Raw genomic sequence first — 22,460 nt, 5'->3', positions numbered from 1 at the left:
TCTGGGGCCAGATGTGCATTATTGCTATCCATCCATCCATCCTCTCTCTCTCTCCCTCTCTCTCCTCCTCCTCTCTCTTTCTTTCCTTCTCTCGCCCTCCCTTCATTGCTCACACATTCTTTCCGTATTCTTTTGGCCATCCACTTTCTTGGCTCATTAGATCCTCTCCATTCTGCAGTGCATTCCAATATGCCAGAGTTCTCTCTCTCACACACACTCACACTAAAACCAACACAATCACACACACACATACTGTCCTACCTGATCAAGCATACATTTCCTTGGCACCAGTAGCTTATCGCTCTGTCATTCATGTATTTTAGGTCCTCAGTTTAGACATGCTCACACCATACACACACACACAGCTAAAGTCAAACATTTGCCAATCATTTGCCATTGCCAGTGGATTACAGCCACCTGTGTTTATTTTTATTTAAAACTTAGTAACAGCATAAATGGAATGGATTTATGCGTCCTCGCATCCAAATTACGCACAGGCACACAGTATCGCCGTCAAACGGATAATAAAGGGCACATTCCATTCCATGCGTTTACTTTGCTGTCTACAATTCGGCAAGTAGCTATCGCTTTGATTAAGTTCTTCGTGTATTGTGTGTATGGCCTGGACCCCGTCCCGTGCGTATTAACCACTTGATCGAGCACGAGGACTCAAGACTGTGGTCGCAGCTGTGGAAGTTCAGATAGCTCACAATGAACGTCTACCCACACGTTTTGTTGTGAGTTCTGTGGAACGAATTCTATCCCCGGTCCACTGAAAGCTCCTTTGAACGAGGAGCTCAAACGACAGACATATTATAAAATTATGGCAAAGGCTGCCAGCAGTAGCATCACGCGCGCAGCGCTCTGCCGACTGCCGCGTTGAATAGTCTTCTGACTTCACTCTATTCAGGCTTTGGTGAGATTGGTTGGTCCCTCCCCTGTGTGAACAGCCTTTGTCGCAAGTAAAAAAAAAAGCCTTTTCAAAGTTTTGTCTCCCCCCCCTCTCTCCCAACCTCCCTCCGAGCCGCTAAGCATCAAGTGCAGCCTACACGGAGCGCTCCGGCCGCGACTTCTCCCAGCCGCCGTGTTGCAAATGCCATGAAGACAGGCGAACAGTCACGCACTGAGAAGAGCACGTCTGGGATGCACTAGCAGTTTGTTTTATGAAAAAAAAAGGGAATAATATTTGTATAAAAACAACAAACAATACATTGCGGATTTATCATATCATCAATCGAATGCAAGCAGGTATGCCGTCTTTTTTCTATATGCATCGTTCCAGTCAGGGATGTGAAGCCACATGGGCCAAATCTCTGACTTCCGTTTACATCCGTATTTTGGTCTATTTTAGGGGTTTATTGCAGAGTGGAAGTACTTTTTTCTAGTGGAAAGACTTGACAGTAATTGACGATTATTATTTGATGAATTGGATAACTACGATTTCATATTCTAGATCGTTAATATTGGGCGTTTAGTAGTTTGTTTTTTGTGTTGTCTTTGTTTCAAGTTTATTTAAATATGAATATTAAACAGACATTCCTTCTGATTATACATTACAAAATTCTGATAGTGTTTTTAAGTTTGATTCTTTCAGACTTACAGTGTAGGCTACCATACAAGAGTTCATTTTGTAAATTGTAATATTCGAAATGATGGAATATGTTCTTTAATGAATATTACCCATTGTCAGCCAACATTATAACTCAAAGGTTGATTAATCCTGGGCGTCTACTAATTTGTAGGATTTTTTTTTGAAGTTTCCAATGTGTATCCAGTAGGCCTATTTGATTTTTACGAACCTTTATAGTCTTTTTCAATTTTATGAGGAATATTTAATAAAATAAAAACATCTATAGCTATATTGGAAATACCGTTGGTTGTAGTTATGATAGAACGTTTAAAAAATACTTTGAATGGGTGTTTGTTGTCTTATGTCGAATGACATGCTGTCAAAGACGCACGTTGGAGTCAGTCCTAAAAATGGGTCAACCTGGGAATTAAATCATGCCTCATATTAAATTATTTTCAATTAAACAGTACGTCTCCGCTCATAAAACAACCCGTAAACCCACGATACCGAGTGAGACACCCTAGCGCCATCTTTCGGTGTGCTCGCGTGCTTCGAACAGCCGACCTCTCCGCATAATTCGTGTGACCATGCACTGGTATGTAGTAGGCGTGCAGACATCGTATGAGATACACAATCCTGTCATGGAAAATCGTTCAGTGAAGTGAGGGCGCTTCCTTTACTGAGGACTTTTTTGAATGCGCGCTGTATCAATTACCACTTCATCCTCAGTGATTTGAGGTTTTCTGGAGAAAATGTCATGTCTCCGTCTGGGCGGAGATGGAAATGGGGTTTGGCAAGAAAGGCAGCAGATCTTTCGGGTTCTGTTTCCGACAACACATTCTGAGAGCATGTTTAGTATTCAGCGTGTTTCTGAATCAGCCTAGGTCCAACTGATTTTGATGTCTGTTCAGTTATTGGTGGGACTGATAGGGGTGGGGGATGGAGTTGAGGAACAATAATGTTTGCAGGGGCGTAGCCAGGACATTATTTCAGGGGGGGCCAGCTCTGGCCAGTCTTTTATTTGGGGTGGCACTTGATTGTCAAAAACTACTATTTTAAAACTCACACACTGCATCACTCAGAGCAGCAGTTTTCTAACGGTATCCAGTGGTTAGCTGATAGTCTCCATTGAAGCGCTGTCAGAATGTAGGTACGTTGGTTTATGTCTTGCGCTGTTGATGGGGGCGTGGCCCAACATGTTGCGAATATGGGGCTTGTAGTATAAGTGACAAATGCCAATATAAGACGACTTTATAAAAAAAATACTAATGCATTTATTTCAGCTTTATACCATTTCTGTCCAGGAAGGTTTAAGGAAGGTGGCCATGGCCCCCCCTGGCCACCACGTGGCTACGCCCCTGAATGTTGCCTTCACCAACGTGTACAGTTGGTGTTGTGATGTCGGTGTTACAGGCCTACCTGTGTTCAGTTAAATGTTTATCATGTAAGCCAAGCCAGTGTAAGGTGGGCAGGTCATCTCTCTCTCTCTCTCTCTCTCTCTCTCTCTCTCTCTCTCTCTCTCTCTCTCTCTCTCTCTCTCTCTCTCTCTCTCTCTCTCTCTCTTTCACATGTTGTATCTCCAGTTCCATCATTTTGCTAATTTCTGATTGGATGGTGGCCTTCAAGCCACGCCCCCTATCTGAGGAGTCAACCAGCCAATCCCAGGCTTAGATCAGTTCAGCTAATCACAGGGTCTGATCTGTGGATTTACTCACATCGATGGTCACAGGCTATTTAGACTGGGGAAACAGGCAGCATGGACCCAATCAACTCTTGCTTTCATCCTACACTCTCTCCTCCCTCTCTCTCCCTTTCATCCTGAGAACTCATTGAACTGGCTGCTGGATTTGGACCACTTCTCTGCCCCTCAATGACAAGGACACATGCCTCTCCCTGCATCCTCCCAGGGTCAAGCTGTGGGGCTACTGTGTTCGGCGGAGGTCTTTCTTGTGGTCAGGGTTGAGCCATATGGCTGAAGGCCAATGTTGGTGTTCAGCTACGTGTGTGTGTGACAAGTTCTCCTCCTCCACCGTGTTGACTAAGAACAGCACCCGTCATCGGCGGTAGTCTTAGTGGTGAAGTGATGGTCTGTTGAGTGGATGAAATGCCCTGCAGTCTGGTTCCCTCTGTAGGGCTGGTGTTCAGCCTGGTTCCCTCTGTAGGGCTGGTGTTCAGCCTGGTTCCCTCCGTAGGGCTGATGTTCCGTCTGGTTCCCTCTGTTGGGCTGGTGTTCAGCCTGGTTCTCAACCTCTGTGCTCAGCCAGGACACAGCCTGCCACTGATGGAGGGATGGAGAATCCTCATCTGGCAAGCTGTGAACAAACCTCAGACCCCGGTCTCTTGCCCTCGCCCCTAATCCCAACCTACACCCCCCAGACCACAGGCCTCCAGCCTCAACCTGCATGGTTGAAAGGGGGAACTCTGTTGGGACATGGGGCCAAGTGCTCTACATTTCCCCCTTGTGGAGAAGGAGGGGCAGAGGCGCTGGAAAGCATGCCTCCTGGGTTGGCAGCCAGGATCCACTCCCTGTGGATTACATGGTTTCCAGAGTGAACGTTTAAATGTTTTGCAGCATGTAAAAGCGTAAATGACTAAAGGCTACACACCATAAACGCCACCACTCACCCTGTGCATTTTCTCTCCCCCTCACGCCTCTCTTTCTACCCTTTTTTCTGCTGCGCTCTCTCTTCCTCCATCCCTCTCTGTTCCTCTCCTCCAGAGTCAGAGCGATCAGTGCAATGGGCCCTGTTCCCCTGTGTCTGCTGCTTCCTGTGACCCTCCTATTGGCCGTGACGGCGGCGCAGGAGGATGACCTCACCTGGCCGCAGTGGCCGGTTCCGCTGGTGAGGAGCAGGCGCACCGTCCCCCTCGACTCCCCCGGCTTCACCGCCCGGCCACAACCCCGGCAGAGCCCCGCCTGCGGCATCGAGTGCCAGCGCGACCTCCCCGACCCCTCCCTCGACCAGCTGGAGGAGCTGCTGTCCTACGAGACCGTGTACGAGAACGGCACGCGCACCCTGACCTCCGTCTCCCTGCAGGGGCTCAACGACATCCCTTCCTGGCCTGGGAACGCGTCCTCCTCCTCCTCCTCCTCCAGGTCGCGGCAGAGACGAGAGGTGTACGGCATGGACACGCGCTTCACCATCGCCGACAAACACTTCTCCACCAAGTACCCCTTCTCCACCTCCGTCAAGATTTCCACCGGCTGCTCCGGGGTGCTGGTGTCCCCCAAACACGTGCTGACCGCCGCCCACTGCATCCACGATGGGCAGGATTACCTGGCGGGGGTGCAGAAGCTCAGTGTGGGAGTGCTGAAGGAGAAGGGCCGCAGGGGAAAAGGAGGGAAGGGGAGAGGAGGAGGAGGACGAGGACGAGGGAAAGGGAAGAGGAGAAAGGGGGACGAGGAAAAGGAGGAGGGAGACGAGAAAGAAGAGAACGGAGGCGAGAGGCGAGGGAAAGGGAAGGGTAGGAAAGGTCGGAGCCGCCGCAGCGCCGAGGCCGCCAAGCCATCGTTCCGCTGGACGCGCGTGAAGCAGACCCAGGTCCCCAAGGGCTGGTTCAGGGGCGTGGCCGACAGCGTGGCGGCGGACTACGACTATGCCGTCCTGGAGCTGAAGAAGAGTCAGAAGCTCCGCCCCATGGACCTGGGCGTGGTCCCCTCGGTCCGCAAGCTGCCCGCCGGCCGGATCCACTTCTCAGGCTTCGATGACGACCGGACCGGGGACCTGGTGTATCGCTTCTGCTCGGTGTCGGAGGAGTCCAACGACCTGCTGTACCAGCACTGCGACGCCAAGCCGGGCTCCAGCGGTTCGGGGGTGTACGTCCGGCTGAAGGAGCCCGGGAAGAAGGCGTGGAAGCGGAAGGTGATCGGGGTGTTCTCCGGGCACCAGTGGGTGGACGTTAACGGGAACGGAGCTCAGCAGGACTTCAACGTGGCGGTCAGGATCACGCCCCTGAAGTACGCCCAGATCTGCCTTTGGGTCCACGGAGACTCGAGCCAGTGTCGCCACATCTGATGAGGCAAACGCCCTTCTCCTCTCCTCTCTTCCCCTTCTCTCTTGTCCTCCTCTCTCCTCTCCTCTCCTCCTCTCTCCTCTCCTTCTCTCTCCTCTCCTCTCTTCCCCTACTCTCTTGTCCTCTCCTCTCCGCTCCACTCCTCCTCTCTCATCTCTTCTCCTTCTATCTTCTCTTGTCTTGTCACCCCCCGTCAGCTCCTTCTATCTCCTCTCCCCTCTTCTCTCTCCTCTTTCTATCGTCTATTCTCCACTTATCCCTCTTTACTTCCACCCTCCTCCTCTCTCCTTTCATCTTCTCTCCTCTCTTCTCCTTCAATCCTCTCTTCTATTCTCCTCTTAACCCCCCTGTTCTCTGCTCCTCTTCTCTTCTCCTCTCATCTCTGATGTCCTCTGTGACACAGGCTCCTGACACAACATGTGCCCCCCCCGTCCCCCCCCCCACACACACACACACACACACGCACAAACACACACACAAACACACACAAACATACAGACTCGCTATTGAGACTAACAGGAACTTTGGCTGTTCAGCTCTTTTAACTTATTTGATTATCAAAATCAAGCAGTCTGACACAAAACCATCCTGTATCAGTTTGTTGATGTCGAAAGCTTCTTTATTTGACAGATTTTGACACATCGTTGAACATGTTCTGTATATGCCGCTGTCTCTTGTGGCGTCCAGGACTTCCTGTTATCCGTCTTGGTTTTCCCATGAGAGAAAACGTCACATCTGGACTCTTTCTCTCCGTTGTACAAAGAGGCTGTTAGCATCCACATTTTGTGGAAGACCCAGAAAAAAAGTTGTTTTTTTTTCCTGAGAAATTATCATTAGATATATTGAGATTTTTATAACTGTTTTTTTTAAGTATTTCATAAATCAAATTGCTGGTGGTTTAAGTGGTGTATATCTAGATCTTTGAGTGTAATGTCCCTTTTTTACAAGTACTTTTTTATCGGATATTTCTGTAATGCTTTGTTTGAGGAAACCCTTGCAGGTTGTCTGTAGATCCCAAGCCAACTCTGGCCAAACACCCACTAACTCCAACCCTAACCTGTCAGTTGTGCAACAGTATCTTGATAGTGTAATACTGTAGTTGAGTTTCTGTAGCCTATGGAGGCCTTAGAGATGCTTCTGAGACCAGCTAGTGAAGGTCTCAGCCCCACGTAAGAGTCTGAGACCAGCTAGTGAAGGTCTCATCCCCACGTAAGAGTCTGAGACCAGCTAGTGAAGGTCTCATCCCCACGTAAGAGTCTGAGACCAGCTAGTGAAGGTCTCATCCCCGTGTAGGAGTATGAACAGACCCCCCCCAGTACCCCAGCAAAGGAACACAGTTCACCATTGTGATGCATGAACAAATCATGGTGCTTATCTAAAACTTGGTGCTATGCTAATACAAGCAGACCTATCAGGATATAGTACTGATGGCTTGGTACTGTAACTATGTACTGTATTTAAGGTGAGGTTATGCTGTGGCTTAGACACACAGACCAGGCTAAACCTGTACAGATTCCTGTCATTAAATCTATGGTTGGTGGACACATTCTTACCTGTAGGGGATTTGAACAACCCTCTCAAGCCTGAACGTCAAATTTTCTTGTGTTGCCATCGGCATAATAATTTGTATGGGTTTGCTATTGATGACCAAAGACATGAAATGAGATGTCACATTCAATGAAAACGAATAATAATTAAACTTGGATGTCTACCTGTATGTGTGTTTGTGATAGTGAACTATATGGTCTATATGGTCTAACATCTGCTTAGAACACAAGGACTTGATACACAGAACAAAGTAGCCTATAACATTGCTCTTAATTTAATAACTAAATAAGCACTCAGTGAGTCAGTTGATTCCACTTTATGGAGACCATTGCAGGTCTGGATCTAGACTGTGGGGCCCTTAGAGCCATACAAAGTGTGAGTTCCTTTGAAGAACACATTTACAGTAGCAGCTGGTCTGTTTGCAGCTGCAAAGTGGGATGGTCCATTTACCACAGAAGAAGAAACCAGACTGACCTCCAGCAATCTTCTTTCCATCATTGAGTTTATTGCATCTCAAAGGGCTTACATGCACTGGGAGAGGGCCATCGTAAACAAAAATAAAATAAAAAAACATACCAATTTAAAAATAAAAATACATTATTAGCTCAATCATGAGAAAGTATTTTTTCCCCTTTATAGTTTTATACCATCTTTTTTCACAACAATGTCTGAGACGGTCACTTTCATAGACATTTAAACAGAGTGTCCTCTATATCTGGGGCTGGGGGAGGTGGGGTCATAGGTTGTGGGTGGGTGGTGGGGTGGGGGGTGGGGTCATGGGTTGTGGTGTGGGGGTCTCACTGTTCAACAGCGCCCTCCTGTGTACACACAAACACACGCACACACACAGGCTGCCGGCCCGTGTCCACTCACGATACCACAGGTTCAACCACAGGGGAGGGTCGCACTACTGAAACAGGATATGACAACAGAGCAGGAGGATGGGAAAGGAATGCACTGTCTCCTCTAAAATACAAAAATAACCTACTTCTAACTGTGACTGGGCGTAGCCATGACAACAATCCATACAGGTTGATTTCACGAACGGCTCAATGATTTTAGAGACAGCTGATTGGCTGATATGGGTGACTGATCCTGTCTGATTGGTTGATATGACAGCATCGCTCAGGAGGGACCCGCTGACTGTGACCTACATATGACCTTGGAGTAACTGAATTATTATTCTCTGAAAACAAGCAGAAACATGGGACCTGTCCACTCCAGAGACCAACCACACACACAAACAGAAGAGGAGAGAAGGATGCCACCAAAAGGACCTGACGCCCAAAATATCAAACAAATAGAAAAATATTCAATAAATAAAAAAATACAAATACATAAATACAGAGAACTAAACATATCCTTAAATATCACCAGAGACTTTTGTTGGAATCAGCCCATACACATTGACTCTTAATATGTATTCATTATACAGTATATTCACTATTTGTCTCCAAGTACGTTTGAAATGATGATGGGAGATAATGATCACATGACTTCATAGAGCTCGATATCGGATTCACATCAATATTCTCTTTCACGGACATACAGAATATAGACAGCCTTTGTGTCTTGTCTGCCAGGTTTATGTACATCACGATGACGCTCTGCAGACCACACGAGACACGCTTCTTTACAGCTGACCAGGGGCCGGTCAGGGGGTGAAGCTCCGCCCCCACCCCCAAGGGGGTGGAGCCCAGCGCAGAGAGCAAGGGGCGGGCCCAGGGGCATAAACACACGTCATCCAATTGAAACGCAGACACTGGGAAAAAGAGCCTAAACACTCACGCCTCCACTCTCCTGCTCGTTTTCATGTCCACTTCATTTTTAATTTTTTTTACTTTTTTCGTGTAGATTTGTTTAGACAAAGGACATCCACACGAGCACACACCAACGAACACTTTCACAGTCTGTGCTACAACATTACACAAAAGTGGGCGGGGCGAGGCAGGGTGAGGCGGGGTGGAGGGCGGGGGGCTGACAAACATCTCTGGAATCTTGGGACGTAGTAAAACACCAGACAGATCGGAGGGCCCTGCTCCAGAAAAACAAGCAGCTGGGAGACAGAAAGAACGAGGACAGTCAGACATGCTACGCAGGCTAGGCATTCTACACTTCATCAAAAGCAACCTTTCACGTCAGGAATACAGCTGCTGGTTCTGACCAGGCCTCACCAGGCCTGACTGAATAGATATACCCACCTAGAGGGAGGGGTTAGGAGGGCAAGGAGGGGGGGGGGGGGGGGGGGGGGGTTATATGAAGTCCTTGAGGTCGAGGTCTGCCAGGGGATCCTTGGGCTTCTTAGGACTCTGACTGGCAGGACCAGGAGAGATCTGGCAGATAGACAGGGACAGACACAAACACATACAGACAGACAGGAAGGCAGACAGGCAGACAGGCAGATAGACAGACAGGTAGATAGGTAGACACACAGACAGGAAGATAGACAGACAGGCAGTCAGATGGGATACTACACGTTGCACTACCATGGTTACTTTGTGTCGTGTGTAGAAACAGTTACACAGTGTGTGTTCGATTTACCGGTGCTCCAGGTGCGGCAGCCCCAGTGAAAGCTGGTCTCATCATGGGGGTCTGTCCCATCATCATGGGAGGAATCATGGGGGCCCCGGGCCCGGCTGTCGGGGCCTGGTGGGGGGAGGGAGAGGGGAGGGGGGGGGGCACCACAGGTTAGATATATATACGAGATGGGCATCATGAGGCAATACTTTTTCCTATAGCTGTCTATGTGTGTGTTTGTCCCAGTTCTCACCATGCCAAAGCCGGGCTGGGCTCCCATTGGTGGAGCCATAGGTCCTCCAGGGGGAGGGGCTCCTGGGGCTCCGGGGGAGAAGCCAGGCTAGGAAACAGGAAGTAAGTAAACCGTCAACAGAGGGGAAAGTGAAGAGGAGTGGGGCTGGGTGGTTGGTGGGTGCTGGGAAGGTTGGAAGGTGGGGGGGGGGGGGGGGGGGGGGGTGAGGCCGGTGTGATGATGTGAGCTCTTACCATTTGAGGTCCGGGTGTACCCCAGCTGGTGGGGGCCACCTGGGGGGTCCAGTTAGACCCTCCTGTCAGCTTCTTCTCATTCCACTGCTGGTCCCTAACACAACACACACACGTGGTCAGAGACTAGAGTAGACACACCAGAGATCAGACACTAAACACACAGACCAGTGGTTCAAGTCTAGCCACACACACACACACCAGAAAGATTAAACATACACACATGCACATACACACCTAATAACAGAGACTAGACCCACACACATTCATACAGCACATATAAACACATACAAACAGACCCATACTTACTTTTTCTGGCTCGTCACCCCCAAATCTACAAGAGAGAGGAACAGAAGGAGGAAGGAATCATGAATGCTTCTGCCTGCACTGTTAGCCCCAGCAGCTGCTAAACAAGACGGTGCCCAGGCGGGACCATATACGTACTTCCCACCAGGTTAGCCAATGAGGAGTCCAGGTCTCCCCCGATGGTCTTGGCAGAGGGCGTGGCCGGCAGTGGCCCCACAGTGGCGGGGGTGCCGGTGCTCCCTGTGGTACTTCCTGCTGTGCTGCCCCCAGTGCTCTGGGGCGTTATAGCAGGCATGAGCAGCTCCCCTAGACCCCCCAGCACTGAGAGAGGAGGGGCGGGTTAGATCCTTCAAGGACGCAGTGTGACGGTCACCACATACAGGCATGACGACACCACAGAGACGTGTGACATCACCACACATATCTGTGACATTCCACACACACACACACACACTCGGTATGCTGTGTACTGCATGCACCAAATGACTACCATGATTAACATGCATCAAAGGGCATTACAGAGTGTTCCATTTTGGCACCATTCACTGGTGATGTGTAATTAACTGCCTCAGGTGTCCAGAACACACTACATGCCCAGAGCAGTGGCTGAAGGGAAACCAACCTGTAGAAAGACCTACTGGATACAATCCATGATGGGATATACAGCGATAATCCTAATGTGCCAGAACCATGCAAACAAAGCGGACGTTCTACAACGGTTACGGAATCCAAGCAGCTGCAAAGCATTGTGGGGGGAAAGGCTTGTGAACTCACCAATGACACAGCAGCAAGCAATAAGCAGTGAGGGCGGCGGAGGGGGTAGAGGAAGGAGAAGAAAAGGACAGGGGGAAGGATGGAGGGAGAGAGAGAGGATCATCCAGGAAGGCCAACATGTAGAGGAAAGGGGGAGGTGGGGGGGGGCGAGGAGGAATTAAAGCTGTTAGCAGTGGTGACTGTCAGAGTTACATAAGCAGTGTTGTCAGCAGTGAAGCGTGACACAGCCAGTCGCATGGAAACTGCACACGCACACACACACACACACACACACACACATGTACACAACAGCAGCAGTATAGAACAACCCATAGCTGTATCGAGGACAGAGATATGACCACAGCAGCCGTAGCATTGAAAGAGCACCCAGCTAGCTCAGCCTCAAACATCCAATATAAACACCACAGATAAATGATAGGCTGCATAGTACTATTACAAGGATTCTGTCTCACCCATTCCAGTGAATAGCTTACGGGGACTATAATTCCGTCTATGTTTTGAGACATGATTGATGTAATTTTTTTCTCTGTTCCATTCTCTCCGTTTCCCAGGTCCTACTACCTGAGGTGTCGAAGCCACCAGATGGCGCTGTCACAGCGGCTGTATCCTCCGTTGACAGGGCCGTGGGCATGGCTGGCATGGCGGGCATGACGGGCATGACGGGCATGACGGGCATGGTGGGCATTGCTGGCACGGGGGGGGTCGGGGACGGCAGGGATCCCAGGACGTCGAAGCCAGACTCCAGCAGGTCGTTCTGGAGCGGGAGCGTGGCTGGGGCCGGGGCGGGTGCGGGGGTGAGCACTGGAGCGGGCGCGAGGGCAGGGGCAGCTGTGGGGGCCAGGCTGGGTGAGATGAGCCCTGCCGGAGGTTCACCGTGGGACAAAGGAGAGGGACGTTAATGAGAGGCCGCGGGTCACCGGCGGAGAGAGCCTGGTGCTCGGCTGCCGCAGAGGAGCTCCGCCACTGCGGAGGAGTTTGTCGAGGAGGGGAACAAACATTGAGTCACGCCAAGGCTAACTCAGAACCTGTTGACGCCGCGACGACACGCAGTGAACACAGACACGGGAACGCGTGTGTGACAGATCGAGAGAGGAGGTGCGTGTGAGTGTTTTTGGTGGTGGTGTGCGTGGGGGTGGGGGGGTGCGTACCTCCCAGCAGGTCGTCTACAGGCCCCCCAGGGGCATCAGGCTGAATCTCCGCAGGACTGCTGAAGGTGTCTGCAGGGCCAGCCAGAAGGGGGGGGGGGGGGGGGGGGGCACAAACAGACAGTATGGAGGAAAAATAAGGAGGGTTAATAAATGATGTGCCTATCGCTCCCTGAGGACAGTGGGGGGGGTGGTGGGGGGGGGGTTAGAGTGCAAGCACACACCCACACAAACAACACAACTGGGGGAGGGAACACAGTGCTGAGATACAGTTGAAAAAGTGATGCCGGAAATGGAGGAGAAGGAGGAATTTTGAGGGGATGGGAGTTGGAAGAGCAGGAAGGAGCATGAGGAGGAGGGGTGTAGGAAGAGGAGGAAGGAGGAGGAGGAGGGGTGTACAGGAGGAGGTGCCCCAGTACCTAGCAGGTCAATGACTGCTTCAGGCTCGGGTTTGGGAGGAGAGGAGGCTTCTGGAACTGGAGCTGGATCAGAGAACGAGTCTAGTAATAGAGAGAGAGAGAGACAGACACACACAGACAGACCAAGAGAGATAAAAAGAGAAAGAGAAAAAGAGAAAAAGAGAGATTTACTTAACTAACCATTGAGTTTAGTCCTGGAACGATAAACAAAGTTAAGGTCACAGGTCACAATGAAATAGGGAGAAGAAGAGAGACAGAGGGAGAGACAGGGAGAGACACCGGTGTGATACAGTCAGCTGGGTCGCAAATTCCGAGGCCGTTCCGGATCGCGCCACAGGGCACTGTTGGGGCGGTGGGGGGTCACATGACCGAGGAGAGCGCGCTCACCCGTTACCAAGATGTCTCCGGTCACGTTGGCTTCGGGCAGGGGAGAGGGCCCACGGGAGACGGCAGGGAGGTCTGCCCGGGCGGCCCGAGAAGAAGGAGGAGGAAGAGGAGGCGCAGGAGGAGGAGCAGAGAAAAAGCGTTAGCAGAAACCGAAAGTGCGAGAGAGCGGAGGAAAGATAGACCAAGTAGCAAGTGGGGAGACATGCACTGCACAAGTGGCATACCACTATGGGGACAAACCAAGACGCGTGGAATAACAGATGAGAAGAGGAGGAGGAGGAGGAGGGGAACCGGTACACATGAAGAGAGGAATCAAGGCCTGTACCTGACCCAAACAGGTCTACGCTAGGAGTGACTGCCTTGGTCTCTGTGGTGGGGCTGTGCTCAGGCATAGAATCATACACATCTACAAACAAGGACAAATGGTTAGCTCGGCGGCAGCTGATGAGTTCGAGGGAGAGAGGGAACAAAAGAGAGAGGGGGGAGGGGAAAGAGTGGGAAGGAGAGAGGGAGAGAGCCGGGCCACAGTCTCTTAGAGAGTCTGATAGGTTTGTTGATAGGTATGTTGTGAGCTGTTGGGGGCCCGATAGCCTAGCTTGTAGTGTAGTCAGTGAGGTTGCTGATGTCGTTTCTCCCATTGAGACGGTGTCGGTCCCCCGCCCTTTCTCTAAATTTCGGCCTTCAAGTATTAGGAATTATACCAATTTAATATGTATTCAGCCTTGCTCCCCCGTTGCTCTTCCTACTAAGTTTTCTGATGACAGTGCCACCTTCTCAGAAGAATTATCTACGTCTAAATCTGCCAAAAACCCATACTGGAATGTTGGGCTCCTAAACATCAGATCTCTATCCACAAAGGCTGTTTTGATTAATGATCTAATGTCTGAATACAGCCTGGACTTGATTGGACTCACCGAAACCTGGTTAAAACCTGATGAATATTCCCCCCTGAATGAAGCATCGCCTCCGGATTTTGCGTACTCACACATCCCTCGTGTATCAAAGAAAGGTGGTGGTGTTGCTATGATATATAAAGCTAGCTTCAACCTCAGCCTAAAATCTGTAAATACCTTTAAATCATTTGAAATAATTTGCATGAAACCACCAACTATTTTAAAAAGGAATAACGCTACTACTCCTGGCCCCCCTCCCTCATTTTGTATAGTTACTCTATACCTGTCCCCCGGCCCCTATTCCCTCTTCCTGGAGGAATTTGCAGACTTTAGTGCTTGTGACATATACTGATAGCGTCTTGATTATGGGTGATTTTAACATTCATGTGGATGACCCAAAATATCCTTTAAGTAAGGCCTTTACTGCTCTAATGTATTCCACAGGTCTCACTCAGGTGGTTTCCAAACCTACCCATCTTCACTCGCATACATTGGATTTAGTTCTCACGCGAGGAATCAAGATTAGTGACGTCATTGTCCACCCCCACAATCCTATATTATCAGACCATTGCCTGGTCACCTTCAAAATGGACCTCTGCCAGAGCCTTGGAGGCACTAAGAATATTTCTACTAGCCGCTGCATAACCCCAAACACAGCTCTGGAACTGGCTAATATTCTACCCGCTGCACTAGAAGTCCTTGATGTCCCAAATAAATCATTAAATACTAAAACGAGGGATCTGAATTTGGTTCTTCAGCTATCCCTAGACTCTGTTGCCCCTCTCAAACCAAGGAAAAGAAAGGACAAGAAACTGGCTCCATGGTATTCAGAGGAAACCCGCACTCTTAAGAGGTCCACTAGAAAACTAGAACATAAGTGGCGTACCACTAAATTGGAGGTTTTCCGCCTGGCCTGGAAGGACAGCCTAATGGAGTACAAGCAAGTCCTCATCAGGTCCAGATCAGATTATTTCTCTAGGTTGATTAGTAGGAACAAACACAACACTAAGTTCCTATTTGATACTGTTGCAAATCTCACTAAGAAAAGTACACTCTGTGTTAGTTCATATTTCTCTCCCAATGATTTCTTAGATTTCTTTGACCAAAAAATCTATGCAATAAGGGACAAACTACAGACTAGTCCTGGAGGAGTGGCCATCAACACTGAACTTTCCCCTATACCAAGCATGCTGCATGTTGAGGCTCTAACTCACTTTAACCCTATTTCTATGGAAGCGTTCATCGAGCTGATAGACTCCTCAAAACCCACTAGCTGCCTTCTCGATCCCCTCCCTGCTAAACTCTGTAGGGAACTTCTCCCTATTATTGGACCACCCATGCTTAATATTATTAATGAATCTATTGGCCAAGTCCCCAACGATTTCAAACAAGCTATTATTAAGCCCCTTCTTAAAAAAACAAACCTGGATCCAGGTTGTCTTAGCAACTACAGGCCAATTTCAAATTTGCCATTTCTTTCCAAAATTTTAGAGAAGGCTGTGGCACAACAGCTCACTGAGCACCTCTCCTCAAATCAGCTTTATGAACCTCTCCAGTCTGGATTTCGTCTCCACCACAGCACTGAAACTGCATTAGCCAAGGTAGTCAATGATCTACTGTTAGCCTCTGACGCGGGTTCTATCTCTGTCCTGGTTCTTCTAGACCTAAGTGCAGCTTTTGACACGGTGGATCATGAGATTCTCTTGGAACGTATGGAGAACTATGTTGGGATTTCTGGTACGTCACTTCAGTGGTTTAGATCGTATCTATCTGATAGATCACAATATGTCCACTATGATGGCTGCTCATCCAGGAGCTCCACTGTAAAATACGGAGTACCACAGGGTTTAGTTCTAGGCCCTCTGTTATTTTCTCTCTATATGCTGCCTTTAGGAAACATAATTAGAAGCTCTGGGGTAAATTTTCACTGTTATGCAGATGATACTCAGCTATATATGTCTATAAAGTCTGGAGAATTTCCACATGCTATGGAAAAATGTGTTTCTAGGTTGAGAGCTTGGATGACTGCAAATTTCCTTCTTCTAAATTCGGATAAAACCGAGGTTCAAATTTTCGGTCCTAAAAAATATAGAAATAATTTTTCTAATCTGACCTTAGACCTAGACGGCGTCAAAGTCTCTCAAAGCCAGCTAGTAAAATATTTAGGAGTCACAATGGACCCAGACCTTTCTTTTGAGTACCATATTAAGCAAATTACCAGAACTGCATTTTTCCATCTAAGTAATATTGCCAAAATACGAAAATTTCTCTCAAAGGATGATGCCGAAAAACTAATACATGCATTTGTTACGTCCCGATTGGACTATTGCAATGTGTTGTTCTCTGGCCTCCCAATTACCCACCTAAAAAATTTACAGCGGGTGCAAAATGCTGCTGCTAGACTATTGACCAGAACAAGAAAGTTTGATCACATAACATCTACTCTTGTCTCTCTACACTGGCTCCCTATCCAAGCCAGAGCTGACTTCAAAGTTCTACTACTAACCTACAAATCTCTGCATGGATTGGCACCACTGTACCTCTCCGGTCTCCTTGCACCCTATTGCCCCGCAAGGACACTTAGATCTCAAGATGCCGGCTATCTGGTGGTTCCCAAAATTAAGAAAAAAACAGCTGGAGGTAGGGCGTTCTCATATAGAGCACCTCTTCTCTGGAACAAATTACCCGTCTCAATTAAGGAGTCTGATACTGTTTCGACATTTAAAATTAGGTTAAAAACGTTATTGTTTAGTCAATTCTACGACTGTTAAAGGTAAGTATGTTACTAGTTGGAGGCAACGGGGGACGGGTTGTTTCCATCCTTATTCTATAAGTATAACTTATTTTAGAGTTCTCTTCCCCTGGAACAGATTTCATGTTCCAAATGAGGGGGGCTGTCGCTGTCTTGGTGTGTGGGGTTGCATCAAATTCCCCTTTTTTGCTCTGTTAAATTGCTGCACCAGTCCACACTTGACCGGTGGGGATCTCATTCTATTATGACTGTAACTGTTAGCTGCTCCTGGCATTCTCTAATCCCTGCTCTCCTCTCTCTGTCCCCCCCCACACACATCCCTTGTGGTGTGGGGGGTTTGAGTTGTCAGCACCTGCCTGGTCGTCGGTCAGCCAACGCTGGACCTGGTCGCGAGTCTCCCGGTCCTGTCCTACATCTATAAAGTTGAACAATGGATTTTGGTGTTTTAAAAACCCATCGACACTGTATGACTATGTTTAGCCTGTGTTCTGCTCCTCTCTCTCACCAACCGTCTCTGGAGGAGGGGATCCCTCTCTGAATTGCTCCTCCCAAGGTTTCTTCCATTTTTTTCTCCTGTTGAGAGTTTTTTGGGAGTTTTTCCTTGTCTTCCTTGAGGGTTTAGGTTGGTTGAGGGGCAGTTCTATGGGCATATGTGAAGCCCTCTGTGACATGCTTGCGTGTAAAAAGGGCTATACAAATACATTTGATTTGATTTTGATTTGAGAGAGAGAGAGAGAGAGGGTGAGAGGAATAGAGAGAGGGTGAGAGAGTGTCAGAGAGAGCAGAAAAGCAGACTTTGATTCAGACAAGTCATCGACATGTTTTTCAAAATGCAAGCTGATAAGAGCGGCAGAAGGAGGAAGTGGTCATCAGAAGGAGGAAGTGGTCAGAGGTGATGTGCGAGGAAGCAAACTGCATGGGATCATTAGTAAAGGGAACCATCAACACAAGCTGACCAACCTCTAGATATATGGACAAACTAGGTTCAGTTATTTCTTCTAGGGATTCATATACTCACTGTAAGCAATAGCTCACAAAAGGCCAGGGTATATTACTGTTATTTTACAGTTGAGGGCTAATATATAAATATAATGTAGCTACTTTATTTTCAGTAGAAACGCAATGCATTTAATCTACATGTTAATAAATCAATGCGTTTACTGATAATCCGTGTGGATGCAAAATAATATCTCAAATAGAACAATGCAAAGGTTTTTGCCGTGGTATATGATCAATATACCAAGGCTGTCAACCAATCAGATTTTGAGGTTGGAACTACTCATTGTAGAATGTACTCTAAGTGGTTCAATATTCCACACAGGCTAATATCAATGCCTCAGTACTGCATTCAAAAACATAAATTATTTACAGAGGTGGTCAAAATGTTTGAATGACTCAGTGCCTAAAATGTTCCAAATCAAAGAACTGAAATATGGAAGGAAATAAAATGATAACGATAGAAATCTGAAATGTAGGAGGGACGTTTTATCAACTTCATCGTCATCACAGTCAACATCGCCTTCAAAATGCAGATGGATGCAGTGCAGGGGAGTAGTGAGAGTGAGGTGACATTACCACCAAAGAGGTCGAGGGTAGGTGGAGCAGTAGCCTCTGTGGTGGTGGCAGGGGCCCTGGGGGGGGCGACGGGCGCAATCGGAGCGACGGGGGCGATGGGCGGAGCCTCGCTGGAGGTGGGGGTGATGGTGACGGCCCCCGTGTCAGACGGCATCATGGCAAACAGGTCCATCTCTGGAGCCATGGCTGCACTCCCCTCAGAGGGGGCGAAGGGATCTTTGGGAGGGAGGAGAGAGAGGAGAGGAAGAGGGGGGTGAGGAAGAGGGGAGGGGGGAGAGGAAGAGGGGGGTGAGGAAGAGGGGAGGGGGGAGAGGAAGAGGGGGGTGAGGAAGAGGGGGGTGAGGAAGAGGGGAGGGGGGAGAGGAAGAGGGGGGTGAGGAAGAGGGGAGGGGGGAGAGGAAGAGGGGGGTGAGGAAGAGGGGAGGGGGGAGAGGAAGAGGGGGGTGAGGAAGAGGGGGGTGAGGAAGAGGGGAGGGGGGAGACAGGATGTGGGGAGGTTTGTTCAACGACAAACATGGTTAAGAGCAGACAGGAGAGAAAATAAAGCAGTTGAACATCGGGATATCTGAACACGGAGACGCCATGCAACTTAAAACACACACCTGAACACACACATTGAACACACTACCTGGTTACAGAAGCTCTGCCTTGCATAGCACGGACAGCCCAGTGTGATTGAATCCCTAAGCATCAGTGCATCGCTATATTGTTCCAGAGCGGTCAGGCTCTGGGTGGGGGATGGGCAGGACCAGAGCTGAGGTCCACCTGGTTGCCCACAGAGAGAGACTGGCTGACCAGATCCAGGGGGATGAGGTCTGGCGGGTGTCATCCGATTAATGAGGGGGGTTGGGCAGTATGAGCTTATTGAGCGGGTTATATCAAAGCATGGCTAGGTGGCGGGGCAGTGAGGGGCTAGGCTGGGGGGGGGGGCAGGGGATGGGTGAGGGGCGTGGGGGGGGGGGGTGGGGGGGGCAGAGGACAGTAGAAATCAAGGTGATGACCGGTCACATGATTCCCTACTGTCCCACGTAGAAACGGAAGCAGCCTATACTCACTACAGCGTCCTACACACACGCACGCGCACACACACACGCGCGCGCCCACACGCATGCGCACACACAGACGCTTAGCGGTGCTGTCACCCACCAGATCCACCAAATGCATCAGCGGCAGGTGCTCGTACTGCCGTAGCTGGCCCGTCGCCTGGAGAGGGAGCGAACGCATCTAGGGGGGGCAGGGCAGGGCGGGGGGGGGGGGGGGGGGTGACAAGGAAGGGGGAGGGGCACAACACCCAGATGCATAGTGAGACGGACAGACGGACACACAGACACACGGGGGCGTCGTTTGACGGACGGAGTGGGAATAGTGATGAGGACGCAGTTGGACAGAGGAGGGGTTGAAAGATGAGGTGGATGAAGACCAGGACGATGGAGGGATGACATGGGAGGAGAGATGGGAGGTCAGCATTAGGGGACAGCAGTATACCCAAGCAGAGTATACCAGAGTATACCACAGTATACCAGATTACAGCAGAGTACAGCAGAGTATACTAGAGTATACCACAGCATACTAGATTACAGCAGAGTACAGCAGAGTACAGCAGAGTATACCACAGTATACCAGATTACAGCACAGTACAGCAGAGTATACCAGAGTATACCACAGTATACCAGATTACAGCACAGTACAGCAGAGTATACTAGAGTATAGCTGAGTTAAGCAGAGTATACTAGAGTATACGAGAGTAAAGCAGAGCCAGTAGGGCAGGCGGTTGATCTCACAGTAACATTAGAGGGATGTTATCTCCTAGGCAACAAGGCTGGAGAATGGTGATGTCACCCAGGCCAGGCCAGGCTGGTGGTGTGTGTGGTTATCGTTCTTAAGGACTGATGTCTTCAGTACAGGTTCACTCGAGGTACACACTTGTTTTTAATGTCTTTTACTAATTGAGTTTTTATCTAGTTGAATATCAGCGGATGTTTAAAGTTGCGTTTCGGATGTTACTGTAATCAAACATTGAATGTTCATCAATCATGTTGCAGGTAGCAAGAGACTGTGCAGCCCTCCCCCCCTACACCTCCCCCTCCCCCCTCCTCTTCCTGTACCCTTCAGCACCATTCACATCCTCAACCCCTCTCTCCCCGTCCCCTCCCCCTCCCCACTGACCTCCGAACAGGTCCATGTCAGCGGCGGAGGAGGCGGGGGCGGGGACAGGCAGTGAGGCGGGGGCAGGGCCAGCGGCGCCGGCGGGCGTGGCAGCTGCGGGCGTGGCAGCTGCGGGCGCAGCAGCGGCGGCAGGTTCGGCGGCGGGGGCGGAGTCAGGGACAGAGTCAGACTCGTCCAGAAGAGCGTCCGCGGCGCCGTCGGTAGCAGCCGAGGTCGCTACAGGGTCAACACCCAAATCACCCCCCACCCCCCCCCCCCGCCCACCCAAACACAACCACGAATACCCCCCCCCCCCCCCCCCCCCGGACACAACCACAAAGGAAGCATGGAAACCAGGGGTGGAGGCAGGGACAGAGATGAGGAGGAAAAGGAAAAAAGGGAGACAGGAGAAGACAGGCGCAGAAGGACCGAAAAGGAGGACAGGAGAGGAAGGAGGAAGAGAAGAAGAGGACACATTGCAGATTGAAAAAGCAGGACAGGCGTAGCGACAGGCCAGAGAGAACAGTCTGCTACTGAGGTTCTTAAGAGCCACCGGTGAAGGCTCTGGTTATCATCTTGACCACAAGACATCAAGGAGCGGCTTCTCTGCCGTACTCACCCTCGCCAAGCAGATCTGCATGAGGCAGAGGGGGAGGGAGAGAGAGAGAGAGAGAGAGAGAGAGAGAGAGAGAGAGAGAGAGAGAGAGAGAGAGAGAGAGAGAGAGAGAGAGAGAGAGAGAGAGAGAGAGAGAGAGAGAGAGAGAGAGAGAGAGAGAGAGAAAGATTACTTCTCGTAGCATTCGCATTCGTGGCTAACAGAGGAATAGGAAGACATGAAAGAGACTACAGCAGACAAGAGAGTGCAGGGGAGGGAGAGGAAGCAGAAGAGGGAGGAAAAGAGGAGTGGAGGGCCGCGCTGTGTCTCACCTCCCCAGCCGGTGGTGGTGGAGGCTGCGGCAGCACCCCCTGGTGGGGCAGCCATGGGGTCCAGATCCAGCAGGTCATCGAAGCCAGTGCTGCAGGGAGATGAGCGATAAGAGACGGACATCCACACATACATGTACATCCTCCCTGGGTGCCCCAGCATGGGGGGGGGCTCACCTGGGGGGGGAGGTGATGGTGGGGGGGCTGGGTCTGACAGGGGGGCCGGGCCGGGCGGGGGGGCCGCTGGCGGCGGCGGCAGAGACGGCAGCGGGGGGCTCGCTGGTCGTAGCCGGAACGGCGGCGGCGGAGGAGACGTTGTTGGTTGTCGTATCCTGTTACCACGGAGAGTATGCCCCCGTTACCATGGTACTCGACCCGGTTACATAACGAGGCATGACTTGACTGCTCTTTTATGTGCGAGAGATCCCTTGGGGCCTCACTCCAAACACATCATCATCAACTGAGACTGGGAATAGCTGTTTAGAGAGGAGGAGAGGGTCTCACTCACCTTGCTGGGAGACCTGCAGAGAGATCAACAGGAGAGGAGTTAACGACATCACAACAACCCTACATCATGACATCACAACCAACACCATCAAAACATCACCTGGCCAGATCATGCCGTGACCACATGACCTGATCACATCAAGACCAGGATCAGTAGATCTGAACATGACCTGAACACATTAAGGCCAGATCAATAGATCTCATGACCTTATCACATGCATGATCAGATGTGAGCAGGCATGATCTGTCTGAGCATAGTGACACAGCGACAGCAAGTTCAAATCATAAGTGTCAGATTATTAGCAGACAAAATAACGTTTCTGTTAGTAATGAACAGTCTCAAAAATATAAAAAAGCATCCATTCTACGCCATTTGTTTTACTTCAAGAGTTCCATAGAATCCTAATGTTTCATGGAACCTTGTTTGTAATCATGACACAACGCAGCACTGGCTTAACATTGTATCATGTTACGTAAAGAAAATAAAGGTTAAATGTTGAA

The 22,460-nt window shown here is 49.8% G+C and overlaps 2 protein-coding genes across 6 annotated transcripts; one reads left to right on the top strand and one right to left on the bottom strand.

Moving 5' to 3' along the window:
- Positions 1–920: 920 nt before the first annotated feature.
- On the top strand, positions 921–6,055 carry prss35 (serine protease 35). The gene is made up of 2 exons (XM_062465064.1): positions 921–1,248; positions 4,290–6,055. The coding sequence occupies exon 2, from the start codon at positions 4,309–4,311 to the stop codon at positions 5,584–5,586; it is 1,278 nt and encodes a 425-aa protein (XP_062321048.1). The 5' UTR covers positions 921–1,248; positions 4,290–4,308; the 3' UTR covers positions 5,587–6,055.
- Positions 6,056–7,615: 1,560 nt separating this feature from the next.
- LOC134023174 (clathrin coat assembly protein AP180-like) lies at positions 7,616–22,020 on the bottom strand. 5 transcript variants are annotated; one of them, XM_062465057.1, is made up of 19 exons: positions 21,961–22,020; positions 21,630–21,784; positions 21,456–21,544; positions 21,148–21,162; positions 20,550–20,765; positions 19,530–19,607; positions 18,384–18,599; positions 13,489–13,569; positions 13,164–13,235; positions 12,777–12,857; positions 12,361–12,429; positions 11,774–12,070; positions 10,577–10,744; positions 10,442–10,466; positions 10,136–10,229; positions 9,903–9,989; positions 9,674–9,778; positions 9,334–9,465; positions 7,616–9,188 (listed from the first exon to the last, which is right to left on the bottom strand). In XM_062465057.1, the coding sequence occupies exons 3-18, from the start codon at positions 21,508–21,510 to the stop codon at positions 9,385–9,387; spliced, it is 1,740 nt and encodes a 579-aa protein (XP_062321041.1). In that variant the 5' UTR covers positions 21,511–21,544; positions 21,630–21,784; positions 21,961–22,020; the 3' UTR covers positions 7,616–9,188; positions 9,334–9,384. The 5 variants fall into 5 exon arrangements, with proteins under 5 accessions (XP_062321041.1, XP_062321040.1, XP_062321043.1 ...); XM_062465056.1 differs by having other exon boundaries at positions 10,577–10,759; positions 21,961–22,018; XM_062465059.1 differs by having other exon boundaries at positions 10,577–10,759; positions 20,550–20,657; positions 21,961–22,017.
- Positions 22,021–22,460: the final 440 nt, after the last annotated feature.

The sequence above is a fragment of the Osmerus eperlanus genome, chromosome 7 (genome assembly GCF_963692335.1).
Source record: "Osmerus eperlanus chromosome 7, fOsmEpe2.1, whole genome shotgun sequence".
Lineage (NCBI taxonomy): Eukaryota > Metazoa > Chordata > Actinopteri > Osmeriformes > Osmeridae > Osmerus > Osmerus eperlanus.
The sequence above is the reverse complement of the archived record's forward strand: the minus strand, read 5'-3'. Positions and strand labels throughout refer to the sequence as shown.